Source organism: Arachis stenosperma, chromosome 3 (assembly GCF_014773155.1).
Source record: "Arachis stenosperma cultivar V10309 chromosome 3, arast.V10309.gnm1.PFL2, whole genome shotgun sequence".
NCBI lineage: Eukaryota > Viridiplantae > Streptophyta > Magnoliopsida > Fabales > Fabaceae > Arachis > Arachis stenosperma.
Window position 1 is genome coordinate 163,388,450 of NC_080379.1, and position 24,959 is coordinate 163,413,408.

General features: G+C 31.9%; 2 protein-coding genes across 2 annotated transcripts; both read right to left on the reverse strand.

Annotated features, from left to right (window-relative positions):
* Positions 1-248: 248 nt before the first annotated feature.
* Positions 249-4,828, reverse strand: LOC130970671 (uncharacterized). Its single transcript, XM_057896828.1, has 6 exons — positions 4,639-4,828; positions 3,454-4,234; positions 2,305-3,356; positions 1,451-1,864; positions 772-1,007; positions 249-661 (listed from the first exon to the last, which is right to left on the reverse strand). The coding sequence occupies exons 2-6, from the start codon at positions 3,603-3,605 to the stop codon at positions 401-403; spliced, it is 2,115 nt and encodes a 704-aa protein (XP_057752811.1). The 5' UTR covers positions 3,606-4,234; positions 4,639-4,828; the 3' UTR covers positions 249-400.
* Positions 4,829-18,889: 14,061 nt separating this feature from the next.
* Positions 18,890-20,349, reverse strand: LOC130969805 (zinc-finger homeodomain protein 8-like). The gene has a single exon (XM_057895695.1). The coding sequence runs from the start codon at positions 20,335-20,337 to the stop codon at positions 19,213-19,215; it is 1,125 nt and encodes a 374-aa protein (XP_057751678.1). The 5' UTR covers positions 20,338-20,349; the 3' UTR covers positions 18,890-19,212.
* Positions 20,350-24,959: the final 4,610 nt, after the last annotated feature.

Here is a 24,959-nt window from a genome sequence, read left to right on the forward strand (position 1 = left end):
CGTAAGCTACATTTGGTATATTTTAAAATTTAAAAAGAAAAAACAAATACAAAACGTAAGTTACATTTTGTCTTTGACCCATAACAGTGCAATATTTTACTATGTCTCCATTTCAAGGTGTTACACCATGAGCTTCTCCATTTCTTAAAAAATGAGCCTATTTATACACACTTATAATGCTAGCGAGGGTCCTTCTTTCTAATATTATCTACAAAAATAAGAACAAATATAATGTCAAAAAATTGGTCTAACATTCCAATTAGTAGTCAAAATTAATGTATGAACAAGAAGCCTATACTCTGCATATATACAATAGGAAATATATTAAGTACACGAGTCCACTTTCTACACAAATAGTAGATCTCTAGATACATGTGAGTAGAAAAAGAAATTGGCCCAATCAGCATGGAAAAAGCAGAAAATAAGGCTCCACTTGAATCTTTGTACCAACAAATTTGATCCTATTTAGTTTTTCACTACACCATTCTAACTGATCTTTTCTCAATCTTTTCATGTTCACCACCCTAGAAATCAATCTCAACCCCATTTGAGCAAGAAACTGCTCATGATCCACTTGAATTTGATCCTCATTTTTGTGCTTCTGGAACTTCCTCACTATGCAACTCCCACTTCTCACTATGTCCTTGAGCTTCTTCTCCTTCTGCAACAACAATAATATAGTTTCTCATGTGATATTCTCTGGGCTTAATTTAAATATGGAGCAATGTTAAATAGTTAGAAAAATATTGTTAGGGTATAAGGAAAAGAAACCTTTTGCAATTGAGCTCTAATGTCCACAAGAAGATCTGAAATTTCTGGATCACTAACATCATTTCCAATTCTTTTCTTGGAAACTTTAGGTATCACATTCTCGTAATCTTTGTCTGCTCGAACAAACTCCCAGAAAACCTGCATGGATTCCTTGATGATCTCCAGTAACTTTCCACTTGCAATTGCATCCTCTTCTTCACCCCACTTGGTTATTTTCTTGTCCTTCCTATTATCATCTGCGCAGGAATCAGAATTATTAGAATTAAGACTATGGCTAATAAGAATCACAAGGCAGAAAATATAGACATTGTGACAATAACTATACAGAACACGACATGAAAGTTTGTTTTTTAATTCCTATTTTCAGATTTTGGGTGGACGGTAAAATAGACAAATTTTATTCCATGAAAGTGGTACATTTTGTCTATTTCTGTCACGAGACAATTAACAAATAGAGTTTATACTTATTTTAGTTTTCTATGATCTTGACAGGTTAAAGCTTAATCCTTTGCAAATCGGAGCTCCATTTAAGATTTGTCGCTGGCCAGTAGATTGCTTGCTATATGTATAAGACAAGATTCAAACCCCCAACACTTGTTTAAGCATACTAATAAATTAACTACTAGACCAACTCAAATTGGTTAAACAGAGTTTATACTAGTTAGTGTGTTTTGTTCACCTTTAATGGCTGGAACATGGAGAAGGCTGCGAACGACGCATCGGTTCTTGACGTAGTTCTGGATCCTAGGGCCTTGAAATGGTTCATTCTCTAGGAACCTTTGCACGAGGACTTGAAAGAGCTGAAACTCACCAGCAACTAGATTATACCTGTGAGACCATGGTGAATCATGCTGTTGAAGCTCTTTAGCTTTGTTGTGCTGCCAACAAAGGATTTCCCAAGTGAGACAAACTTGACCAACATACACCAATTCCAAGTCTCTATGAAGTTCTTGAACAAACTTCAACATGGGGTCTGATGTTTGCTTTTCTGCTTTGCGTGGCCACAAATTCTGAGATACAAGAGCCTTGCCACCTTTGACAGTAGATTTTGCCATTATAAATAGCTTTGGAGGGTCTTTTAGCTGAAGAAGACCTATAATTAACGGCAAAGTATGTAATTTTGTTAATAATGACAAAGATAAAACAAGATTATTGTTTATGGAATTAGTTTTTTTCTTTGTAGACTTAGACTATGTCAAAAGCTGAAAAGTAATATGTGAAAGGTAGGACTTAGGACATTTCTTAATTATTGAATGTATCACGTTAACAATATAGAATCTGCAATGGTATTTTAACGTAGCAAATGTTCAAAGTAGGCCTATGAAAAGAACGGTAATGAGAGAATGGCGTTGAAAACTTATGACGTAGACTTGTCACTTTCTGTGACTTTGATAGATTAAATTAAACAACATACAAGAAGCAAAAATACTATGGCCTAATAATCTGAAAAGAACACATAATTAAAGATTATATGTGACAAACAAACAGAGATTCAGAAATTAAATGAAGATTAATTTAAAGCTATAATCTCACCTATTGCATGCATGGTTTGGTCATTCAAGACATCGAGTTTGCGCATCTTCTCTGCATAGCTCTTGTAGACCTTCTGAATTTGAAGAATGTGATCCTTGTATTCCACCTTCTTGTCTTCTATCTTCAATGGTTTTAGATCTTCAATAGCTTTTGATGGAGATTCAGTTTTTTCTTGTTTTTCATCTTCCTCTTCCTCTTCCTCTTCTAAAATAGTGGCAAGTCCTCCTTGTTTTGCAATCCGCATTTCCATTTTCAGTTGTTGCAACAACTCATCGTCCTCGTCATCATCGTCGTCCTCGTCTTCATCATCATCTTCTTCCCAGTCCAAGTCATCATCTTCTTCGTCGTAGTCTTCTTCTAAATCTGGTTCATCCAAATCATCTTCTACCAAGGTTTCTTCTGTACCTTGAAGAGAATCATCAAGGAGTGAATCGGAAGTGGAAGAAGTTATCTGTTCTTGAAAATATTCTTCTTGTTCTTGTTCTTGTTCTTGAGCAAATGCATCAACAGAAGAAAGAGCGGAAGCAGTTGGATCGCCATAAAACTCGCGGAAACTAAAGGTCAAGACGGTTGGTTCTTGTACAAAAACACTGATATCTCTTCTTGCCATGAATTCATACTTGCTTGTGGTTGTACTTGTAACAGAGTCACCATATTCATGAACCTTGGAAACAGAGTACTCTGTTTCACTCTCACTTATTTTCTTAACATCTCCATCAACATAAGAAACAGCTTCAGCTTCAGCTTCCGCAGAATCAGATCCTTCTTTTTCTCCTTCACTTTCCTCACAAACTCCACCGGTTTCAGGATCTTTCTCCTTCAAGCCAGAGCACTGTTCATCTGTTTCTGCGCTTTTTTTGTCGCTATGAACATCAGACACAAAAGTAGTAGCTTCCACGGAAACAGAGCACTCTGTTTCATCTTCTCTTTCTTCGCCACTCGGAAACATCAAATTAACAAGCTTTTCTGCAAACTCATCAATCTCATAATCTTCAGATTCATTCTTCCTAGTTGCACCAGCATGCTCTATTTTCCTTTCTTCAATCTCAAACCTGAGAGAAAATAAAAAAATCCTCTTTCTTATTTATTTTAAAATAAAAAAGGAGCTAAGCTAGATACCAAGAACGCTGATAAGAAAATTGATGAAACCTGAATAAGTATCTGAGCATGAAGACCAAGGAGGAAAGCAAATGGTTGCAGAAAAAAGCCCAGAGAGAAGCCAAAGCCCAAAGCATATTTCCATGCACAATTGAGGTTGAATCAATGCATTTTTTGAGCATAGCAAAGTTCTTGGCACCCATCAACCACTCTTTTCATAAACTTGAAACCAAGTTAACGAGACAGCAGTATTTTGAAAAAGATTGAAGTAGTAGAAAAGATTCATGATGAGGTAGCAAGTGAACTCTCCCTCCACCAGTTTAGAACAAAATCAATCAAATGGCAGAATAATATCTAAGAGGGTGAGTTGTGCAGTGCCGTATAGTTTGTTTTAAGGAAAGAAAGCAACGTATGATGAAGTTAATTTAATTTGATTTGGTCAATTCGGTTTCTCGGTACGAACGGTTGATAGTTTGTATAAGAGTGTTAATTAATGATGGTACTTTGGTATTCTATGTTGTTGACACGTGTCATGGCCATGGGGTATGTTAAGTACGGTTTTTGCCGGATTTTTGTGCCTTGGTAATATCTTCTTTTTATTTTATGTTTTCTTCGTTTGGACTTAGTCGGTGCCCTTTGGATTCCTTGGGTCAACTCAATGTTTTCCTTCTTTCTTTGGTTGAAAATTGAAATGGTCAGGTCAGGTGTTAGTTCTAGAATCAAATTCCCAAACTTTCCCCCACTCAAATTATTTAGATAGGAATTTGATTTTATTTTTGGCTGTGTGCATCAAAATAAAATGATAAACACATCAAATCTGAAATCTCTCCACCTGCAACAAGAAATCATTGCATGATGAATTAAAGTAGATAACAAAAAAAATAATGTTATTCAATGGCATATGCTCACACAGTTTTGTCTGGTTTAATTTCATTAAAAGGAAAATAGTCCTGAAATATTTGTTGACGTTGTTACCAAACACTTTAGACTTTATAGACCAAATGCAATGCAAAAAGTAGGAACTATTTTATCACAATTTTCTCTCAGTGATCCAATCAACTAGCTAGAATTGAATGAATTTCTTCTATTTGCCTCCACCTAAGAACTTTAATTTGTTACTCTCACATATATCACATGTTAATGCAAAAGATATATCCTAAAAGTTTTGCTTAATTCTTGGCACCAATTTATAGGAGAAATGAAAGCATATATTAGAAGGTTAATTTAATGACTTACTTGACATGAGTGCAAAGCTTACAAGAAGGACCATAGGCTCTCAGTAGGCATCTTTTGCCATTATTGTTAGCCAAGAGAAGAGCAGCAAAATTAAATGTCTATGGAGCCTTGATGTTTCAAAGCTAGGCACGCAACGCAACATAACACAAATTAATTTAGGCACCTTATTGTGTGCATGGAGCAGACCAATATAGTACAAGACTTGGCCCTATTCATGTCATAGAAGACAATAATTTCATTAACAATGAATCTTGGAATCTAGCAGCGTCTCTGTATAGATGCAAAAAGTTAGCTGAAAAATTTATTAACAATGACAAGTATGTTGTCTACTTTTCTATTGTAAACCAGGACCTAATAGTGCAGTATAGGACGTGTTTAGGTATTTTTTTTTTCTTTAGTATACCTTAAAAATATACTTTTTTATTGGTTTTTTTAACAACTCGTGCATTTATAGAGTTTGTAAAAAATGAGTTAAATATGTTTTATTTTTATGTGAAGGATTAATTTATCATTTTTTAAATATCAATAACATTTTTTCTACTAAAGATAGATGATATTACAGTTTTAATATCATTGGAAATTCACAATTTCAACATCTTATTTTTTTTTATAAATAACTTTTACTTTTATCTTCCTAACAACTACTCTTGAAATGATTTTAGAGTTTAGGAATTTTAGATATTTGTTAACAAAGATATTTTACATTTTTTGACTAATGATCGCATTATTATTGCAACTTACTTTACTTATACACGAAAGGAAAAATCAGTTTATCAACGTTAATAATATGGGCAATTATCATATTCAATTTGTTCACAATCAATGGCAACCGTGGGGCTATTACGCAGAAGATGTAACATTATTACACTTGTTAAAAGGAAACAGCTCTTTGTGGCGTGACAACATCACCAAAAGAAATTAAATTAAATAAGAAAAAACTTAATGACAAAGTTCGTTCCACGTGTATATATAAACCCGAGACTAAAATCAGTTACTAATATATTTATATATAAATATATATGATTTAATTTATTTTTAATATGTATTTATATTCTAATATATATTTTATATTAATAATTCATAATTGACTTTAGTGAGTAATTTTAGTGTACATATAATATAATTAATATAATCATATACAACCTACAGTTCACCTACATTATTATTATTATTAGGATTCCTATTTATTTTGCTCGATTTTGTTGATGTCAAATAAGGCCTCCGAGCAAGAATTTTGATGTAAAAATGATTAATAGTTTTAACAGATTATATTCTTGTGAAAAAAAATCAATATTAAATAAACGAAAGTTTATGTTTCTTTTTTTTTTTAAATATTGACCATATTTTCTTTATTTCTGTTATGAGGGACATACATTAAAATAAACTTAAGAAAATATACGAGTGGTAAGCACATTATTTTTTCCGTATAATTAAAAAATGGAAGGAAAAATCCAACTTTAGATATATACTACAATTTTTTCCTTTGCATATGTGTCGCCCGCGCATCGCGCGGGTATCTTGCTAGTTCATAGAATACAGCACTAGTGCTTTCTCTTTTTCATCTTATTAGAACTCAAAGTCAATATCTCTAACTAAAAACCAGAAGCACCTACTACCTCCATATTGCCATGGAGTATTGGAGTATTGGAGTAAATGGGGCGATACCGAACGAGTTTGGAGCTGTTTTATTAGGCTTCATTGACAACACATGCCATGATTTAAATAAATTTGATTTAACTATGATATGCCAGCGGATGCCGTCTTTAATTAATTTATTTATTTATTTCGTCATTTATCTAAAGTTTGGACGGTTTTCTGGCAGGTGGTAGTGCATGTCATTGTCGTACCATAACCATATCATACATATATGTCTAAGGCTTTAATAGTAATTTTGACAACAACCATACGTAGTATATATTAAAATTAATCATATTAAAAATAATAACTAAAATTAATTATTAATATAAAATATCTTTTTATATATAAATATATAATAATTAATTTTAATGATTAATTTTAATATATAAATAATATTTTTATTTTAAAAATATAAAAAAACTAATATTTTTAATAAAAAAATAAGAGTTAATTAATATTAGTTCAAATATAAAATAAATGTAAGAAAAAAATAGTAACTACCTAATACTTTTTAAATAAAAATTTATATACAATTATTTTTATGTAAAATTGATAATTAAAAATTATTAAATAATAATTTAATAACATTTATTAAATTATCAAATAAATTTTAACTACTAATTTTACATAAAAATAACGTGAATATTTAATATTTTATATCAAATTATTAAAAGCATACACTTTTTAGTTTACCAAAAAGAAAGCACACACTATTATTCTTAATTAAAAAAATGTATACGGTCGAGTTAAGAATGTTGTATATTAATATATTATTCTAGCTCTTGAGTGTATATTTAGTTTTATCATATCATATTCAGTACTGTTAGGTTTGTGCACTTTCATACGATAAAACTAACACACCATATTAGCCATATATAATTAGCAAGTCATTAAAAGAATTTAACTATTAGATGTATATTAAAATCAATAATTAAAATTAATTATTAATATAAACTATATATTAAAAATATATTAAATTTTATATATATATTTATATAAATACATAGTGATTAATTTTAATAACTAATTTTAGTATATAAATAAATATTTGAATAGAATTACTTAATTACTATATTATACTTAAGTCATAGATGATAAAATGTTATTTGACGTCCAAATCCAATTTACAATGTCTTTCTTTGATTTAGCCACATAGCCAAATTATTGACGTCATTGCACTAGATGGTATAGGAATGAGAACCACATTTCGAATGCCTATATTCTTCATTCACACAATATTTTTAAACTTGTATAATATATATACTAACGGAAGAGTTTTAAGTATATCTAAAATACCGATGTTTCAGTTGTTTTAATTATTGATCTTAATTATAAAAAATATATATAATATATATTAATTAAAATCAATAATTAAAAGTACTAGAACTAAGAATAACAATTAAAACAACTAAAACACTAGTATTTTAGATATATTTAAAATTTTTCATATAATATATAGTGCAGCATAGGTGAGTCTCAAAGGGTGTCAGATCCATACCCTACATTACATATTAAACCCCGCCCCAAGACGAGAGGGCTAATATGATCTAAACCCTTCACGTATTAAAGGGACAGTTAACTCACAAAATCAATTGGGAGTTTTGGGACGAACACGTTTAGTGACGCTTACGCCTCCGTATAGCAAAGGGGTAAAAAAACATTAGAATCAGATTTTTTTTTTTTCCATGTATCTTCTAGAATCTAGAGGGAGCTTCATATGCATATTGGAAAGGCCAATTCTATGAAATTTTTTGTTTGTTGTCTCATTTTTGTTTAAATTATTTTTTATAATATTTTTAAAATATTTAATTTTTTAAATTTTTTTTATATTTTTAAATTTAAAATTAATTATTTAATCTATTTTAATAATTATACAATATTTTTTAAGGAAGCCATTCAGATAAAAACATCTAAAACGTCTTTTTTTAAAGATATTTTTTAATAATTAAAATTTAACATATATAATCGATTAAATCATATTATTTTTGTCAAAATTAGGCTGGTGAATCAAATCTTGAACTGGTTTAAATTAATATTATTTTTTTATAAAAAATGACTGGGATAAGTACGATTTTGGTCCCTAACATAGAGGCCGAAAATTTATTTCGTCTCCGGCCTTTTTTTCGCTACAAAATGGTTCCCAATGTTTTAGTTTATTTTAAAATCGTCTTTCGGACAAAAATACCCTTCCCCTTTCACCCCCAAAATCAACCAACCTCAGTAGAAGCATAACAAAAGCCTAAGCACCACCACCACCACCACCACCATTATCATCATGGTCATCATCAGAACCATCAACAAAATTAAAAATCAGAAGAACCATCAACCAAAAACATAACATCAAGCAGAAGCGGAAGAACAGCAGAAGCAATTTTCAGCAATTCAATAATAGAAGCTCAACAAAAACAACAATTCAGTAGCAATTTTCAGCAATTCAATACCCTAAAATCAACTAACAGAAAATTAAAATCCAGCTAAACTAATCCAGAATCAAATCAAGCATCTAACACTCACCAAAAACAGAAATTGAAAGCAAAATGATAACTGGATTATGAAAATAGAAAACAGAAAAGAGGAGACAGGAAACGCAGTAGTGGAGCGCCGGTGGTCTGGGCATGACAGGAAGGGGCTGGAGGGAGGGTAACAGGTGGCGGTGAGCTCTGATTCCTTTTGTGACAGGGTTTGAGGGAGGGGAAGCAGGGAGGCTCGCTGGCGGTGGTGAAGCAAGGGAGGCTCCATATTGCTGCGCGATGGTGAATCAGGGGAGGCTCGCCGACAATAAACTCTGGTTCGAGGAGTCTGAGCCAGAGAAGGAGAAAAGGAAGGGAGAGGGTCGCAGTTGCTATGCGGAGAAGAAGAAGAAGAAGAAGAAGAAGAAGAAGAGGCGGCGACGGGTGGTGGTGCGGCGGTATAGCGGAAGAAGAAGAAGAAGAGGCGGCGGCGGCGGACGGGCAGTGGCGGTGCGGCGGTATGGCGTCCTCCTTCTCTCCCCCTCCTCCCCCCCTTCTCGCGCCCCACCCCCCTTTCTTTCTCTCTCTACCCCCGCTTCTCTGTACCCTTTTATTCTTTTTTTTTTATTTTATATTTATTTTATATATTTTTTTAATGAGAGGTAATTTTGTAATTAAAAAAAATTGGTAAAAATGACGATTTTAAAATAAACTGAAACCTTGGGGATCATTTTGTAGCGAAAAAAAGGTCGGGGACAAAATAAATTTTCGGCCTCTATGTTAGGGACCAAAATCATACTTATTACAATATCTTTATTATAGAAAATGATTAAAATACTCTTATTATATATACTAATTTTAAAAATTCTAAAACCTAACCCTACGATAGAAAAATAAAAGACTAAAATTTAGGATTCGTAAAATTAATATATATAATAGAAGTATTTTAGTCATTTTTTATAATAAGGTATTGTAGTTATTTTCTATAAAAAATAATATTAATTTAGACCATTTCAAGATTTAATTCATTATTTTTTGGTCAAATTAATTTATCTAGCCTAATTTTAACAAAAAAAACACAATTTAATTGATTATATATGTTAAATTTAATTATTAAAAAATATTTTTAACCAAAAGACATTTTTAACGTTTTTATTTAAATAACTCCCATTTTTCAAACATGATAGCAAACACTTATTAAAAATTGAAAAGATAATGTTACATATTTTTTATCAAACTAAGGAATTGCAGTTTTTCAATCAAGCCTTACGCGTGATTAAGAAAACTAAGACCTATTATAAGAAAGTAGCAATGAAGACCAAATGATGTTTTCGGTGAAAAGCTTCATTCATGTGATGTGGTTTAAAATCAGAATAAATCTTCACAACTCAAAATTGAAGATATACTGGATCATAATTGATATGTACGTCATATTTCGGCCACGAAATACTATATATTTGGACACGTAAATCACAAACTAAGTAACAAATAATATAACGGTAAAATTACAAAATCAACACGACAACAAAAGCGGAAATATTAACTGGATACGAGTTTAGCAAAACGACTTTTCACTCTTTAAAAGGAGGGAGAGTAGCGTAAAAAAAAATATCAGGATACTACATATTTATATAATTATGTAATTAAATTGGTCTAATATAAAAAAAAATTTAATATTATTAAATAAAATGTGAAATATATGCGCCCAATACACATGAAATTGCTCTTACCTAACGTTTCTCCACGCTTCTTCTTCTCCCACGTTTCTTCTTCTTCTTCTTTTTTCACGCTCGTTTACGCACGGAGCGTCTTCTTCTTCTTCGCCTTCTTCTTCACGTTCCTTCTTCTCCTCATTTTTCACGTTCCTTCTTCTTCACGTGTTTTCTCCTTATTGTCATTCTTTTGTTGTTGTTGCTGCTGTATTTTTTTGTCCTTTTCTCCTTCTCTTTCTGGTGAAGAAGGTGAAGAAGCAGTAGAAGGTGAGGAAGAAGAGTTTTGAATAGTGCAGAATGAACCGAACACAGTACTCATGGTGAACCGAATATAGTACTTATGGTGAACTGAACACAATACAATTGTATAGTACTGAGTGAACGAAACATAATCCATTATATAAAATCAAATTTAAACAACTTTCTGCAGAATGAACCGAATACCGTACTCATGGTGAAACAATTGTATAACACTAAGTGAACGAAACATAATCCATTATATAAAATCAATTTCAAATAACTCTGCCTACAATTTACATATTATCAATTCAATTCAATTCAATTCAGTACACCTCCGTCCATTTAATTCAATTCAAATTAGCAATTGCATTCCATTCAATTCGATTCAAAATTGAATAATCCAAACTTTGTCATTTTGATTTGTTTAAGAAGAGTATTCCAAATCGCTCTACTGTTTACCAAAAAATTATGAACCCCTAAACACTGAACCCTAAACCGTAAACATTAAAACCAGAACCCTGAACACTGAATCGTGAACCCATAAACCCTAAATCCCTAAAACCCTAAAACCTAAACCCTAAACCCTACACCCTAAAACCTAAACACTAAACCCTAAACCCTGAACTCGAACCCTGAACTCTGAACTCTAAACCCTGAACGCTAAACCTTAAATCCTACACCCTAAACCCTGAACCCGAACCCTGAACACTGAACTCTGAACCCTGAATGCTAAACCATAAACTCTAAACCCTGAATCATACCATAAACCCTAAACTCGTAAAATCCTAAACCCTGAACCCTAAATCCTAGACCCATAAACCCTAAACCTTAACCATGAACACGGTGAACCAAAATTAATACAACGGGCGAACCAAAAGTTTGAAACACATTGAACTCTTGTACACTGAACCCTTAACCTGTAAACTCTAAACCCTAAAACCCTAAACCCTGAAATCCTATCGTCATTCTTTTGTTGTTGTTGCTGCTGTATTTTTTTGTCTTTTCCTCCTTCTCTCTCTGGTGAAGAAGCAGTAGAAGGTGAGGAAGAAGAGTTTTGAATAGTGCAGAATGAACCGAACACATTACTCACGATGAACCGAATGCAGTACTCATGGTGAACCGAACACAGTACTCATGGTGAACCAAACATAATAAAATTGTATAGTACTGAGTGAACGAAACATAATCCATTATATAAAATCAAATTCAAACAGCTATCTGCAGAATGAACTGAACACAATACTCATGGTAAATCGAACACAGTACTCTTGGTGAACCGAACACAGTACTCATGGTGAAACAATTGTATAGTACTGAGTGAACGAAACATAATCCATTATATAAAATCAAATTCAAATAACTTTGCCTACAGTTTACATATTATTAATTCAATTCAATTCAATTCAGTACACCTTCGTCCATTTAATTCAATTCAAATTAGCAATTGCATTCCATTCAATTCGATTCAAAATTGAATAATCCAAACTTTGTCAGTTTGATTCTTTTCAGAAGAGTAATCCAAATCACTCTCCTGATTTGAAGTTGCGTCATTTATTGTTTCGATTCAGAAGTGCATATCGAAGAAGAAAACGAAGAAGAATAGGATGAAGATAAATGCAACCAGATCGAAATAAGAAAACAAGAAGATGAATGTGACCAGAGGAGAATGACGAAGGCAATGCAGATTAATAAGGAAGAACGCAAGCAGAAAAGAAGAGGAGGAGGAGGAGGAAGAGGAGGAGGAGGAGGAGGTTTATGTTGCAACAGAAAATTTACATTGAGCAAAACTTTAGGTTGCAGCACATTATATGTAGCGCGTGTATGACAAACGAGTGATGGGTGGGGGACGCGCGTGTGGAGGAAATTACTTGATTAGCAACCATGTAAAAAATACATGGATGCAGAGCTTTTTCTAAAAAATATATATTCACACCTTCTGATTCATTTGTTTACTTTTTTTTCCCTCATCATTAAGAAGGAATAACTCATCCTGTAACGAAAGACATGGCAACAACAGCTATCATTTTTACACAATTTGATACCTACTCACAAAGTCCAAATCTTGACGATTCAGAGATAATATCCGTTCTAATTAGTGACTTGTTGGTAAGAAAAGTCTTATTAGATCCAGGTAGTACTATCGATATCTTATTTTATTCAACCTTTCAGAAAATAAAATTGTGTGATAAGGCTAACAATCCTCCTCTAGAGAACTGGTTAAATTTTCCGGAAAAAGAATTCCGGTACTCGAGAATATCTGGCTAAAGACTACAATGGGGGAAGCCCCCAATAAAAAACTGTCAATATTCAGTACTTAATAGTGGATTGCCTTAGTTCATATAACATCATTCTCGAAAGACCAACTTTAAATTCTTTTGGAGTAATAGTATCCACTTTACATTTGTGTGTTAAATTTCATGTGCAAGAACCAAGGAGAACCTTTTTTCCAAAAACTCGTTCAAATAAAATGGGAATTCATCCAAAACACTTCTAATTTTCACAATATTACTTTAAAGTCTTTAAACAATGATTTATACAACACAACTATTGATCTGCCAGGGTGACTATTCAAGTTCGCTCACAAGTCTCTCCTAACCCCTTTTGCTTGAAATAGTATGAAAAAAAATCTCAGAGATAGAGGTTGCTCTAATAACTCTATCAAAATCTCGAAAGCCCTAACAAAGTCCCAAGAATTCGGATGTAACTGTGTTGGAGCACAGTTCAACCAAAACAACACACCATATTGGAAGTCAGAAAATGAAAACTTTACACCTAGTTCCGTAAGCAAATAACTATACAAATAAAAATAAGGCGAGTTACTCAATTTCTCACACACAAAAAATTACTCTCCCCACACAGCAACATTTCTATTTTAATTTCACTCCACATCCCTGAACCACATCCCTGAACCAAGCACATTCACCTACTTAACATCGTTAAAACGAAAAATCTGATTCTTCACATTTTCGTCCACCCAATAGCAAAGATCACCCTCATCCACCTTAACTTTTGTCTTTTTCATTGACCAAATACCAAGTCACATACACAAGACCAAATAAGACAAACAAAGAAAACATAAACTAACATTTTTTATTCATTTTTGCAGAAAAAATGGGGTTAAACTCTTTTCCTTCAAAACTTCCACAAAAATTCACTTAGAAAAAACAACAATTTTTAAGACGTAAAATAGATTAATAAATGGTTGCATACCCCATACGTTTTTCATCAAAATCGTCCGTCCAATATTTTTACAAGAATTATTTGATCTAACGTACAAGGATTCATCGAAACTCGCGCCAAATGTCACGTCCATTAAGTCATAACGGGGGCATGAAATTATGTCTCATTTTTATACATTAAAATTAAATGAGCAAAATACTTTTTCGTATTCACTATCGGAATCAGTTCGGGCTTGGGGGTTGGAGAACTCCAAAATATGGACGAGGTATACAAATAACAAAAAAGTTCAACCTGTTTTCTTCTTTTTAGTAGCAGGTCAACCCTTGAAAGCTATGATATGTATGCATATCTCGGCCACGAAGTGTTATAAGTTCGGACACGTAAGCCACAAATCAAGTAACAAACAATATAACAGTGAAATCTCAAAACCAACATGGCAACAAAGGCGAAACCTATCGAGAATATCGACTGGATATGAGTCCAGCATACTGGCCTCTCACTCTTTAAAAGGAGGAAAACAGCGTAAAAAAAATGTACATTCATATCCTCTAACTCACTTGTTTATTTTTTTCCCTCATTATTAAGATTTGGTTCTGATTTGAGTATCAGAATATCTTTTACAGGTCTCTTCACCCACGATGTTCAACCCAGACCGACGTATAATTCTTCCAACGAAAACAATTCACTGTTCTAAGGAGTCACTTTAACTCGGTAAGACGTTCATGAACGGAACAATAATCATATCATATTAAGTGTAAATTCTTACGATTTAATAGTAGTAATTAATGAGATACTGAGATAAATTTTATACTCTCTTATTTATTATTTAATTGTCAATTTATTATGAATTTCATTTAAGTTAGAATCTAATGTCTAATTTTTATCTTTCTATTTTTAGTTGACAAATATTTATTAGTCATTAATCTATATATATAATAAATATAATTTTAATATTTATTTTCAACTATTTATACTTAAGAAAAGATGTCAAATTTTTGAAAGAGACTATTTTCAGTATTTTATATTTTTAAAGTTTTATTTAAAAAACAATGTTTAATTTTTCTTATAAAAATCTAAAGACAAAAAATGGAAATGATAATAAAAACTAGTTTTTACCAATCTAATAAGCCAATTTTGAACTCAAATAAATTTTTTAAAAAGAATGAATCATCTAAAAAGTAAGCTCGCTTGTTTTTAATCAGACATTGGGCTCTGAGCCCCTTTTGTATTGGACGTAAAATAAGTCCAGAAGTTCGAATATGTCTTATTGGGCCTCCATCAGTTGCATGTTTAAGTTTTACGTCTTCTTGTATGAACTCTTTTGATTTGCGGGTTGATGCCACTCATTTGGAACTGGTGTCTTCAATGATGATTGGGCTTATCAAGTTATCCATGACTCTCGGATGCAGCATGAAGAAGGTCCTAACACTATCAAGAATCAATCTTCGCTTCTATTTTGTATCTCTACGCCTCTTTTGTTGCATTGCATCAATCTTTAGTTATTTATTTTAATTTCTGCACATGCAATTTTGAGTATTACAATTTCATAAAATCATTTAGTCACAAATTTAAAAGTTTAAGGTAACTGTACTTGTGCACCATAGGTGTTTGGCTATTTGCCAACTTAATGGCTCGTGATTTTTCATATATGTTCACAAAGTTACAAACACTGCAGGATCTTTTCCTGTGTGGTCTAATCCTGAATGTGCTAATCAATTTCTATATATAAGGTCAAGAACTCAAGATGGAACATGATTTCCAACATGTGGTTTATTTCATTGTGTATTGGTCTTGAAAGGCTCTAGGATAAATGCTTTTTGTTAATTTCTGGTGAAGTTCAGTGAAACTTGATATTAAATTAGCTAAAAATGTAATCACGCTAGCATCTTGTGTTTGATTAGTCACAACTCAATTCGGCATTCATTAATCTTAAAGTTGATTTTTAATTATTGCTATCTTAACAATAGGACCAAAGGATTGGCCTTATGATGCTATACGCTTAGTGTTTAGGATAGTTTATAGGCCTAATTCTAGTGAAGAAGATTCGGATAAAGACAAAATGGAACAACATGAAAATGGATTAGACACTTGAGGACTTCTCCAACACCTTCAACCGGACATGAGCAGTTCCTGTGGATCGGACTTGGATGTTTATTCTCACTTTTTATCAAATGCGAGTATATTTGTCATTGTCAACTCGTGTCTACCTACCATCTAATGTGAAGTGTTTTGAATTGTTTGTCCTTGTTTGCTAACTACATTGTGAATAATTCATTCTAAAATCAATTCTTATTCAATGATATTTTGTATATCAGGTGCCTTGGACTATGTTGCTCGTGCTGATTATGCATGTTGAAGACTTGCTTGGTTAGAGGAACAGATCGATGAATGCTTGCAGTTGAAACCAGATAAAATTTCTTGCAAGTTCTGCACTGATGTACTTGGGCTGTCAGGTTTGGATATTTGAGAATTAATTCTTCATTGTTGTAGTTTAAAATCAATGCTTCGTACACATTTTAATGGTTTCAACTTTCAACATAACAGAGTAAGACGGAAGTTTATTATGAATATCAAGGATCAATGTACATAAATTATGTACAATGCAGAGGTATTAAGTTAGGATGTTAGATCAAAAGTTGTCTATAGTTTTTCAAATTAAAGTGAGATTAGTTCATTAATAATGCAGTTTTTTGTGTTGTGCTGGCCAAATCAGTACACTGCAACTTAGATTGTGTTTGTTCATGTCAAAAAACAATGAAGACTCAAATACAAATATATACATAATATAATTTATTTAGTTGTTAAAACACTAATAAAAAGATATAAACTCTTTTATAATTTAGAACCAACTTGATCCCTAATAAGGAGGAAGTTGCTGGCAGTGAAAGTGATAAGAGTAAATAATGGAGTTTTTAAAAGGACAAAATTATAATAAAATCAGTGTTTTATGTCTAGAGTAGAGGACAGAGGTGTTTATTCCCTTTTCTACATCTACCACTCTTACCTAATCTAAGCTTTGACCAAACTACTAGGTCTACACCACCAAAATGTTGTTTTACTACTCTCAATAATTATAGTACGGCATTAACTTATTGTTTTCCTTCCCTTTTCATTTCTAAGTACCACCTAATTTTATATTATTAATCAGATAAAAACATTTCATTTTGTTTGTTAAAATATTTAACAACCAAGTCGTAATTTATACTTTTTGTTGCACGTGAGCTTTGATTAGTTAGTATTTAACTTCCCATTAACATCAAAATGGCCACATTGTTACTTAGTTTGCCTTTACGTTACCTTTCATATAATATTACAATTATAATATTAAAGAAAAAAAAATCACAACTTATTTTATTTAATATTTATTAATTTTTATTAATGAATATTAAATAAGATAAATTCTTGATTATTTTTATCTAATTCTTTTTTGTTACTAAATATTTCTATTGTAATATTATTTTTTATAATTTGTGTTGAATTTTATAACTGATAAACAAAAAGTAAAATCAAGGATGACACCTAAAAATATCTCATCACCCATTTCGTTTTCCAATGTGAATCCACTTTAGAGAGCCATTGTTCTTTGGGCTGAAGCTTATGTTTTTATGACATTGAAATGGGCTAAATTCATATATACAAAACAGAACAAAATCAAAGATCTGGTCCCCATTTAATTTTTTTTAAAAAAAAAAAAAACAAAGAATAAGAATAACAGAGAAGGAAATTCAAAAGAAAAGTAAAAGATAACTAGGTCCACTAACAGAGACAAAGCTACGAAAAATAGCATTAATTCTTCAGTGGTCCATTCTCTGGAAAACTGTTATCTTATACCAACCTTAAAAGTAAAATTAATTGAGTGACGCAACATTAAAAAATATATATTAATATAATATAATATAATAAAACTACACAAAAATTTAAGAGAGGATACCCCGTGGCAGTTTTACTGGCATAATCACAATTTTTTAACCATATCAAACTTACAACTGAATTCATCAATTATTAATTAAGGACTAATATAAGTAGCTTTATCGATTATCTTGTAGGGGATATCATTATTGCTGATTAAAAAGCAATGAGTTGGCACCTAATCATTTTTCCGAACTCATGATAAACGTAATAATTTCTGTTTGAATAAAAAGGATTTCTGAGTTTTTTTTCTCTTGAAGATTCTATTAATTTAATTAATTAACACTTCAAAGTTGCAACGCAATTTGCTTAATTAGGTTATGTAGAATTCAATGACAGATATTAATAAATTATCTGATCTTTGCCTTTAAAATATGACATAATCTTTATCTAATTCTAACAATCTAATTAAATTTTAAAAACAAAAGGAAACAAACAAATCTTGCCGCATCATTGAACCAACCCGATATGGAAAGGTGGCAGATTTAGTTTTCAGCACTTCGTCCGTTACTTTCCAATTTCCATTAATTAATTAATTAGTCGAAGCATGCTGCTTGCCTTCTAAGCATAGACAGAAAAAAAAAATAAAATAAAATCATCAATAATAATTGATCCATAAGGATGAACAGTAATATTTAAAAAATAATAAAAAACCAACTCAAATATTATAAAATTATTTTATTTAATATTTATTAATTCCTTTAATATCATTTTCGGCAATGTCGTCGTTATTTTATTTTTGGAAAATAGCATAATGGTTGTTCCTTTCGTATACAAACAAAATGGCACTAAAGCTTTCAAGAATAAAACTAAGATAAGAAGAGACGACCAAATTAAATGACATGGGGTTAATGTCATTTTCCATATGATTAATGGATGTAAACAAAAAGGATTTTGGTTTGGTTGAGTCGGAGAGAAAGAGTAACGCGCATGGTAACAACAAAATTAAGAGTTATTAATAATAATGAAGAGGTTATGCAGCAAACGCGTGAGGAAGAAAGTGAAGAAGGCAGAAGCATTATCTGTTAGCAAAAGTAGCAGATCCCCATAAATGAATAAAGACAAAAATTGGGCACCTCTAAAATTGATAAAGCCTTTGTGTTGGACAAAGCGGTATGGGCATTTTGGGAGGTGCATGCTTCAAGCAAATGAGTACTACCTTCCTAGTAGTAGATGAAATTCATTATTACACTACTGTACTAATGTTTCTAAATTACCCTATCTACCATCACTATGCAGCACAAGAAATTCATCTACTATGAACAGCAAAATAAACATTATGACATAATCATAATAGTAATAATAATTAAGTGGATTATATTCTCCTATAGACTTAGCCACATTAAGAAGAGAAAAGAGAAAGAAAGAGGGGAAGGAGTAGTACTAGTAGTAAACAAAAATGATAATAAATGCTAATTAAGTTTTTCTCGGCAGAGATAAGAAGATTAAGATGACAAGGCATTGATAGGAACATGAGAAACAACATTATTGATATCTCCATTCTTATTATTATTATTACTACCATCAGCAGCAGCAGTAGCATTGATTTTCTGATCATGATCATTGATGTGGTTGTTTCCAGCAGCAGGAGGAGGAAGAGGAGGTTCGGAAGAAGAGGATCTCTTCTTGTTGAAAGTGTTCTTGTTATTGTGCATCCAAACCTTGAAGACACCTCTAGGGACACCAATGTCATTACAAAACTCCTGAACAAGAGAATCATCACCTTTGTTGTTCATTCTCCAACCCAATTTCTCAGAGAATCTGTACATCTTCTCCTTCTGTTCTTGGCTGAACTTGGTTCTGTACCTCTTGTTCTTACTGCTATTACTATTACTGCCGCCACTGTTGGCGTTCAGAACCACAGGGGAGAAGTTGTTGCTGTTGTTGAAGGAGTTTCGGTGAAGCTGTTGGTGCTCGTGATCTGAAGGAACTGCAGAATACGCGGTGCCTAAGGCTAAGAGCATGTGCGGTGCGGAGGAGTGGTAAGAACCTGGTGCTGATGGTGGTGGTGGTGGTGGCACGTGAGACAGTGGTGGCGGTGAAGACGGGCTTGACATCGGGCTAGGGCTCTGGCTTGGGCTTGAGCTTTGGCTTGGGCTTGTACTTTGGCTCATGCCGCGATGAGGGAGAGGTTGCGGCGGCGGCGGTGGTGGTGCAGTGGTGGTGCCGGTGGACGGGGAGTAGAAGCAGTTTAAAAAGGTGGGGGTGGTGGTGCTGGAAGGCTCTGGAGGGTCACGGCGGTGGAAGTTGCGATGGCAGCCGCAGGCGGCGCACTTGAGGGAGCGAGGGTCGGTGGGGTTGGTGGAGGAGGAAGGCATGAACTCGCCGCAACCGTCAAGTGCATGGCCACCTATGCTGGCGGCGTGGTTCTTGAGACATTCTTTGTAGGAAATAACCGCCATGGACGGCGGAGGAAGCCTGGTGGTGGACTGGTGGCGGTGGTGGTTGTTGTTGTGTGTGCCGTTGGTTAAAGATAGTGACTTTAGGGTGTTGGTGTTGGTGGGTTGGGTTGGTGGTGGGGTTTTAGTATCTGAATCTAAGGTGTGGGTATTGTTTGAGGTCAAGTCCATGTCTGAAAAGCTATGAATATATATATAGAGAGAGAGAGAGAGAGAAACAGAAAGATAAAAAAGAGAAAAAAAATGTGTTTTTGAAGAGACACGGAGAGACAGAAAATTAGATTTTTTTTCTTTTTACAGGTTTAAACTTTTAACCAATCTATTTTATGAAGGATGAATATATTGCAGGGTTGAAACTTGAAAGGGGAGAAGAAAGAGGACTAAAATTAAACAAAAAAACAAAGCAAGAAAAAAGGGCTAAAGGGGGGGTTAAGGGTTTTTTCTTTCGGGAAAATGATGATTATGGAAGGGGGGAAAGGAGAAGGAGGGTGGTGGTGATGATGGTTATTATAGTGAAGTGATGACAAAATCTGAGGTTTTATGAAGGAATAGAGGGATACAGCCATGTATTGTTAAAAGAGAAGGGGGGTCCCAAAATCTCAACCACTAATGATTTGAGAAGAGAACACAAAACAAAAGAGAACAATTAAACATGATGCTTTTGGGGTGCAAAGTAGAGAAAATCTAAATGAGGTTTTGGAAACATCTTTATGAGTGGTATGTAAGTATATGGTTAGTGGAGATAATATAGGAGATTTGTGTAACTATTGTTGCCAATTGCCATATCAAGTCATTCATGGATACTAAAATTGAATCTTGATTATCCATCATCACCTTATTAATAATGACACTGTATGTGTAACTTATTTTTTGGGTTTGGTTTCCGTTTCTCTCTGCTGCTCCTGCTGCTCCTCTTACAATCACATGTGTTAGTTGAGTGCAATAAATTTGTCTGAAAATATTAGGCAAGAATATATTCGATGAGGTCACTGATTCACACAAGAGGCAGTGTCTCTCCTGCAGATGAGTCTTAAAGCCTGTATCTATGTGCTCATTGTCCACGTGGTGCTATTTTACTGGATGCAAATTCATCTATTATTCATTTTTCCTCATAATAATTTAAAGTGTGTTCAAAATAATTTATTTTAAAAAGGGTATTATGAAATTTTGAACCATAATGATATTATCATGCTAATGTTTTACTCATTGATAACTAAATCATAATTTATTATATGGATATATAGTTAAATCAAGAATAAGTTAGTAGAAATTTTAAGAAGTCACATAAAAAATGTGTGTACCTTAGGACTATGATCATCATAATTGATAACAAGTCTTGTTACAGCATAGTACCAAAAGACCATTTGAGCCCAGCTGGCTCTGCTGGAATTTGGTTTCTTTCTCTGCTAACATACCCCTTTGCTGCTCCTTCCCAACAAAACCTTACCTCAATATATTCATTTCTTCACTCACCTTATCAATTCTTTTCATGGAGATTCCAGACATTATACTTTAGTTTTGAACATAGTCTTTCATATATTTAAGTTTTAAATTTTATCAAGCATGGGATGAATCAGACGTGTACAATGTAGTGTGCTGGCCATTTTTAATAACATGGAATGAAATTATCCCAAGTAGCATGATCCTATTTTTTTGGCACAGGAATATTATAAGGTAGGGTAATCTAACTTCATTCAATTTAGTATATACTAGTATTTTTACCCGTAATACTATTACGGAAATATAAATCTTTAAAAATTACGTCAATCTTGGTATTATAGATTATGATACAAAAAATTTATAGCATTAAACTACTTTTATAAAATGGTCGTAAGAGACAAAAGTCCCTGTCGACTAAGAAGACCAGAGTTTTAAACAAAATTAAATAATAAGTTTTGTAGTTATTATTTTCAAATGAAAGAAATTAATTTTTTTACTTAATTTTAACATTGGTTATCTAAAATTTGAAAGAATTTAACGTGTATATTTTTATATTTGATTAGGTATTAAGTTTGTTGTACAAATAAAAATAATTAATTTTTATACTTACTATTTAAAAATAATATTTTTTTATATATATAAAAATATAATTAGATAGTAACATAAAAAAATTTATATTGATAATTATAAAATTAACTCATTTTTTTAAAAACAATTGAATCTTGATTCTAACTTTTAATCACAACATTAGTATTTTTTTAAATTATATGTAATAAATATTTAAAAAAAAAGTGAAAATATATATTAAAAGATAAGCAGTAAAAATTTTTAATTAAATAAAAAATATATATATAATAATATTTTTTATTTAAATTATATTATGTTGTTAATTTTTTTTGTAGAACATAAAGGTAGAGAAAAATAGAAAATGAAAAAAAAAAGAGAAAAAAAGACATGTTTTAAATTATAAAAGAGAAAAGTTTCTACTTTCTACATTGTTTTACCAAAACTTCATCAGAAAAAAAAAAAGATGACAAATAATATCATCTAATGTTATGAAAATAATAAGTAATGAATTTATGCTCTTTATAAGCAACATTACAACTTGAATTTCAAATATATATTTTCTAAATTTATAATATGAATATAAAAAATGGTTAAATAATGCTGATAATTTAATTAAGATGTTTGGAACATAAATTGAAATTATTGGTATATACATAGCTTTACCCATAAAGGAAAAGACAACAATCCTGAGAGAAGAAAGTAATAAACATGTACACAAATTGGCTGGAAAAGGAAATAAACAGAAAATAAGCATGGAAACGCACGCAAAAAAAGTTAGTATAAAGTAGTTGTTCTTGCACTATTATGTCATTAATTTGATCCATCACTTGTTATTAACCGATATGGAAATTGATGGAGCAGTCTCTATAGTGATCTGAGTAATTAGCAATTAGGACCTGGCTTAGCTTCTTGATCATCATCATCATCTAGATCTGTATTAAGTAGTGTTAGGCATTTCCCTCAGTTTGTTGTTGCGGCCGACAATATGCGTGGACATGAAAGGGACTTGTATTCGGAAATGTACCAAAAACCTTATTACTATCTTGCTTTGTAATATTAATGCTTACTTGCTCAGCTTTTGTCCTACCCCTCTCTAAGAATTCTATTGTTAAAAGGGTCATTTGTTGGTTCAATTTTTTGAAGGTGAAAACTTATGTGAAGTCGAATGCACGTGAAGTCGATTGTATCTAAGTTTTCAACTTTTTTGAATCATCTAGCTCATGTCCGAATCAATAATAATTTCATAATAAAATTCACTATAACCCTAGTCGCTAATTAAGATTACTGTTCATGGTGAGAGCATCAGGTAGTTCTTAAACCAAATTAAAGCTGCTTCCTTAATCAACAATATTTTGTGCTAGCTTATTTTATTTCCTCATACAGGGAAAGGAGGTAATGACAATGCCCTCTCAAACTTCAATTTCTTTTTAAATTTAGTTTTAATTTTTTAAATTTATTTTAATATTTTTTATTGCGAAATTTAATATTTAGTCTCTCCTTAAAATAGTTTCGTCCGTGTTTTATTTGGAGTCTATGTTCGAGAGCGCAGGCTTGCTAATAGCGAAGTTTCTAGAAGGCCACCACTTTAATGATTCACCCATTTTAATATTTTATAAACTATTTATTTTTTATTTTTGCTAATGTGAAACTAATTTTTGTTTATATTTTTTACACTTGTTATTTAACATTGTAAATAACTAATAAAATTTTAAAATTTTGATACTACGAAAGCACTACTTATCACAAATGTTTAAGTAATTAAATATAGAAAAAATATGAATTATTATTATATATGTACCAACCCTATCATCAAATGACGCATTTAATTTTGAACCCTAATCTTGCCTTTTATTATTGGTAATGTGGACGTTAATTCACATACTAATATGACAAATAATGTCAGGTCAGTAGCTGCAAATTCGTTACTCTATTCATAGATCGAATTAATGTGACAAATAATGAACAACAACCTATAACAAGTAAAAATCCGATCTATCAATTATTATTCGAAGAATATGCTTACATGTTTATCATGTGAACACAATTGAATTAAGTGTATATATGGCATTTCATGATTTTGCTGTGAAACTAATCTTATGGTGAAGATAATTTTTAATTAATTATCCTTGTGTGCATACCGTCCTCAATTTAATTCGGCTACCATTAAAATGTTTCAGATTTGTGTCGGTGATTTCACCAACCTTCCAATAATAATCAAACTCCTTAGAATCTTCATACTAGACCTACCATTTCTCAGTCAAGATTGGATGGGGGTGTATGAAAAGATATTCAAGCTAAGGTTGGAACTTAGGATCCCGTATAATAAGATTAAAAATAATTGATGAATACATAGTTAGCCTTATCCAGAAATGAAATGATATCAAACCCAAAGCTAAGGCAAACATGCCCAAAATCATACAATTAAATTTGACAATGTTCAAAAAATGAAAATGAATTGAGTTGATAGGTGAGTGCAGTGTGCAATATTTGTGACAGGTATGTTTTTCACTATTTTGTCATGATTATAGGAACATATATTATATATATATAACAAAGTTGGGTTGATTGTTTAGTGATTAGTTTATTAGTCTTTTTAAGTAAATATTGAAATTTAAATTTTATTTTGTGTATATAATAATTTATTATTGACTACAAACAAACTCTTAAATAAAATTCAAATTTACATTGAATTAATTTTTGACCTATTGAATTGGAGATACCGTGAGCAGAGTCATATATATGCATCAAGAGGCAGCCTCAGTTTACTTTTGATCCATGTAGCCGTA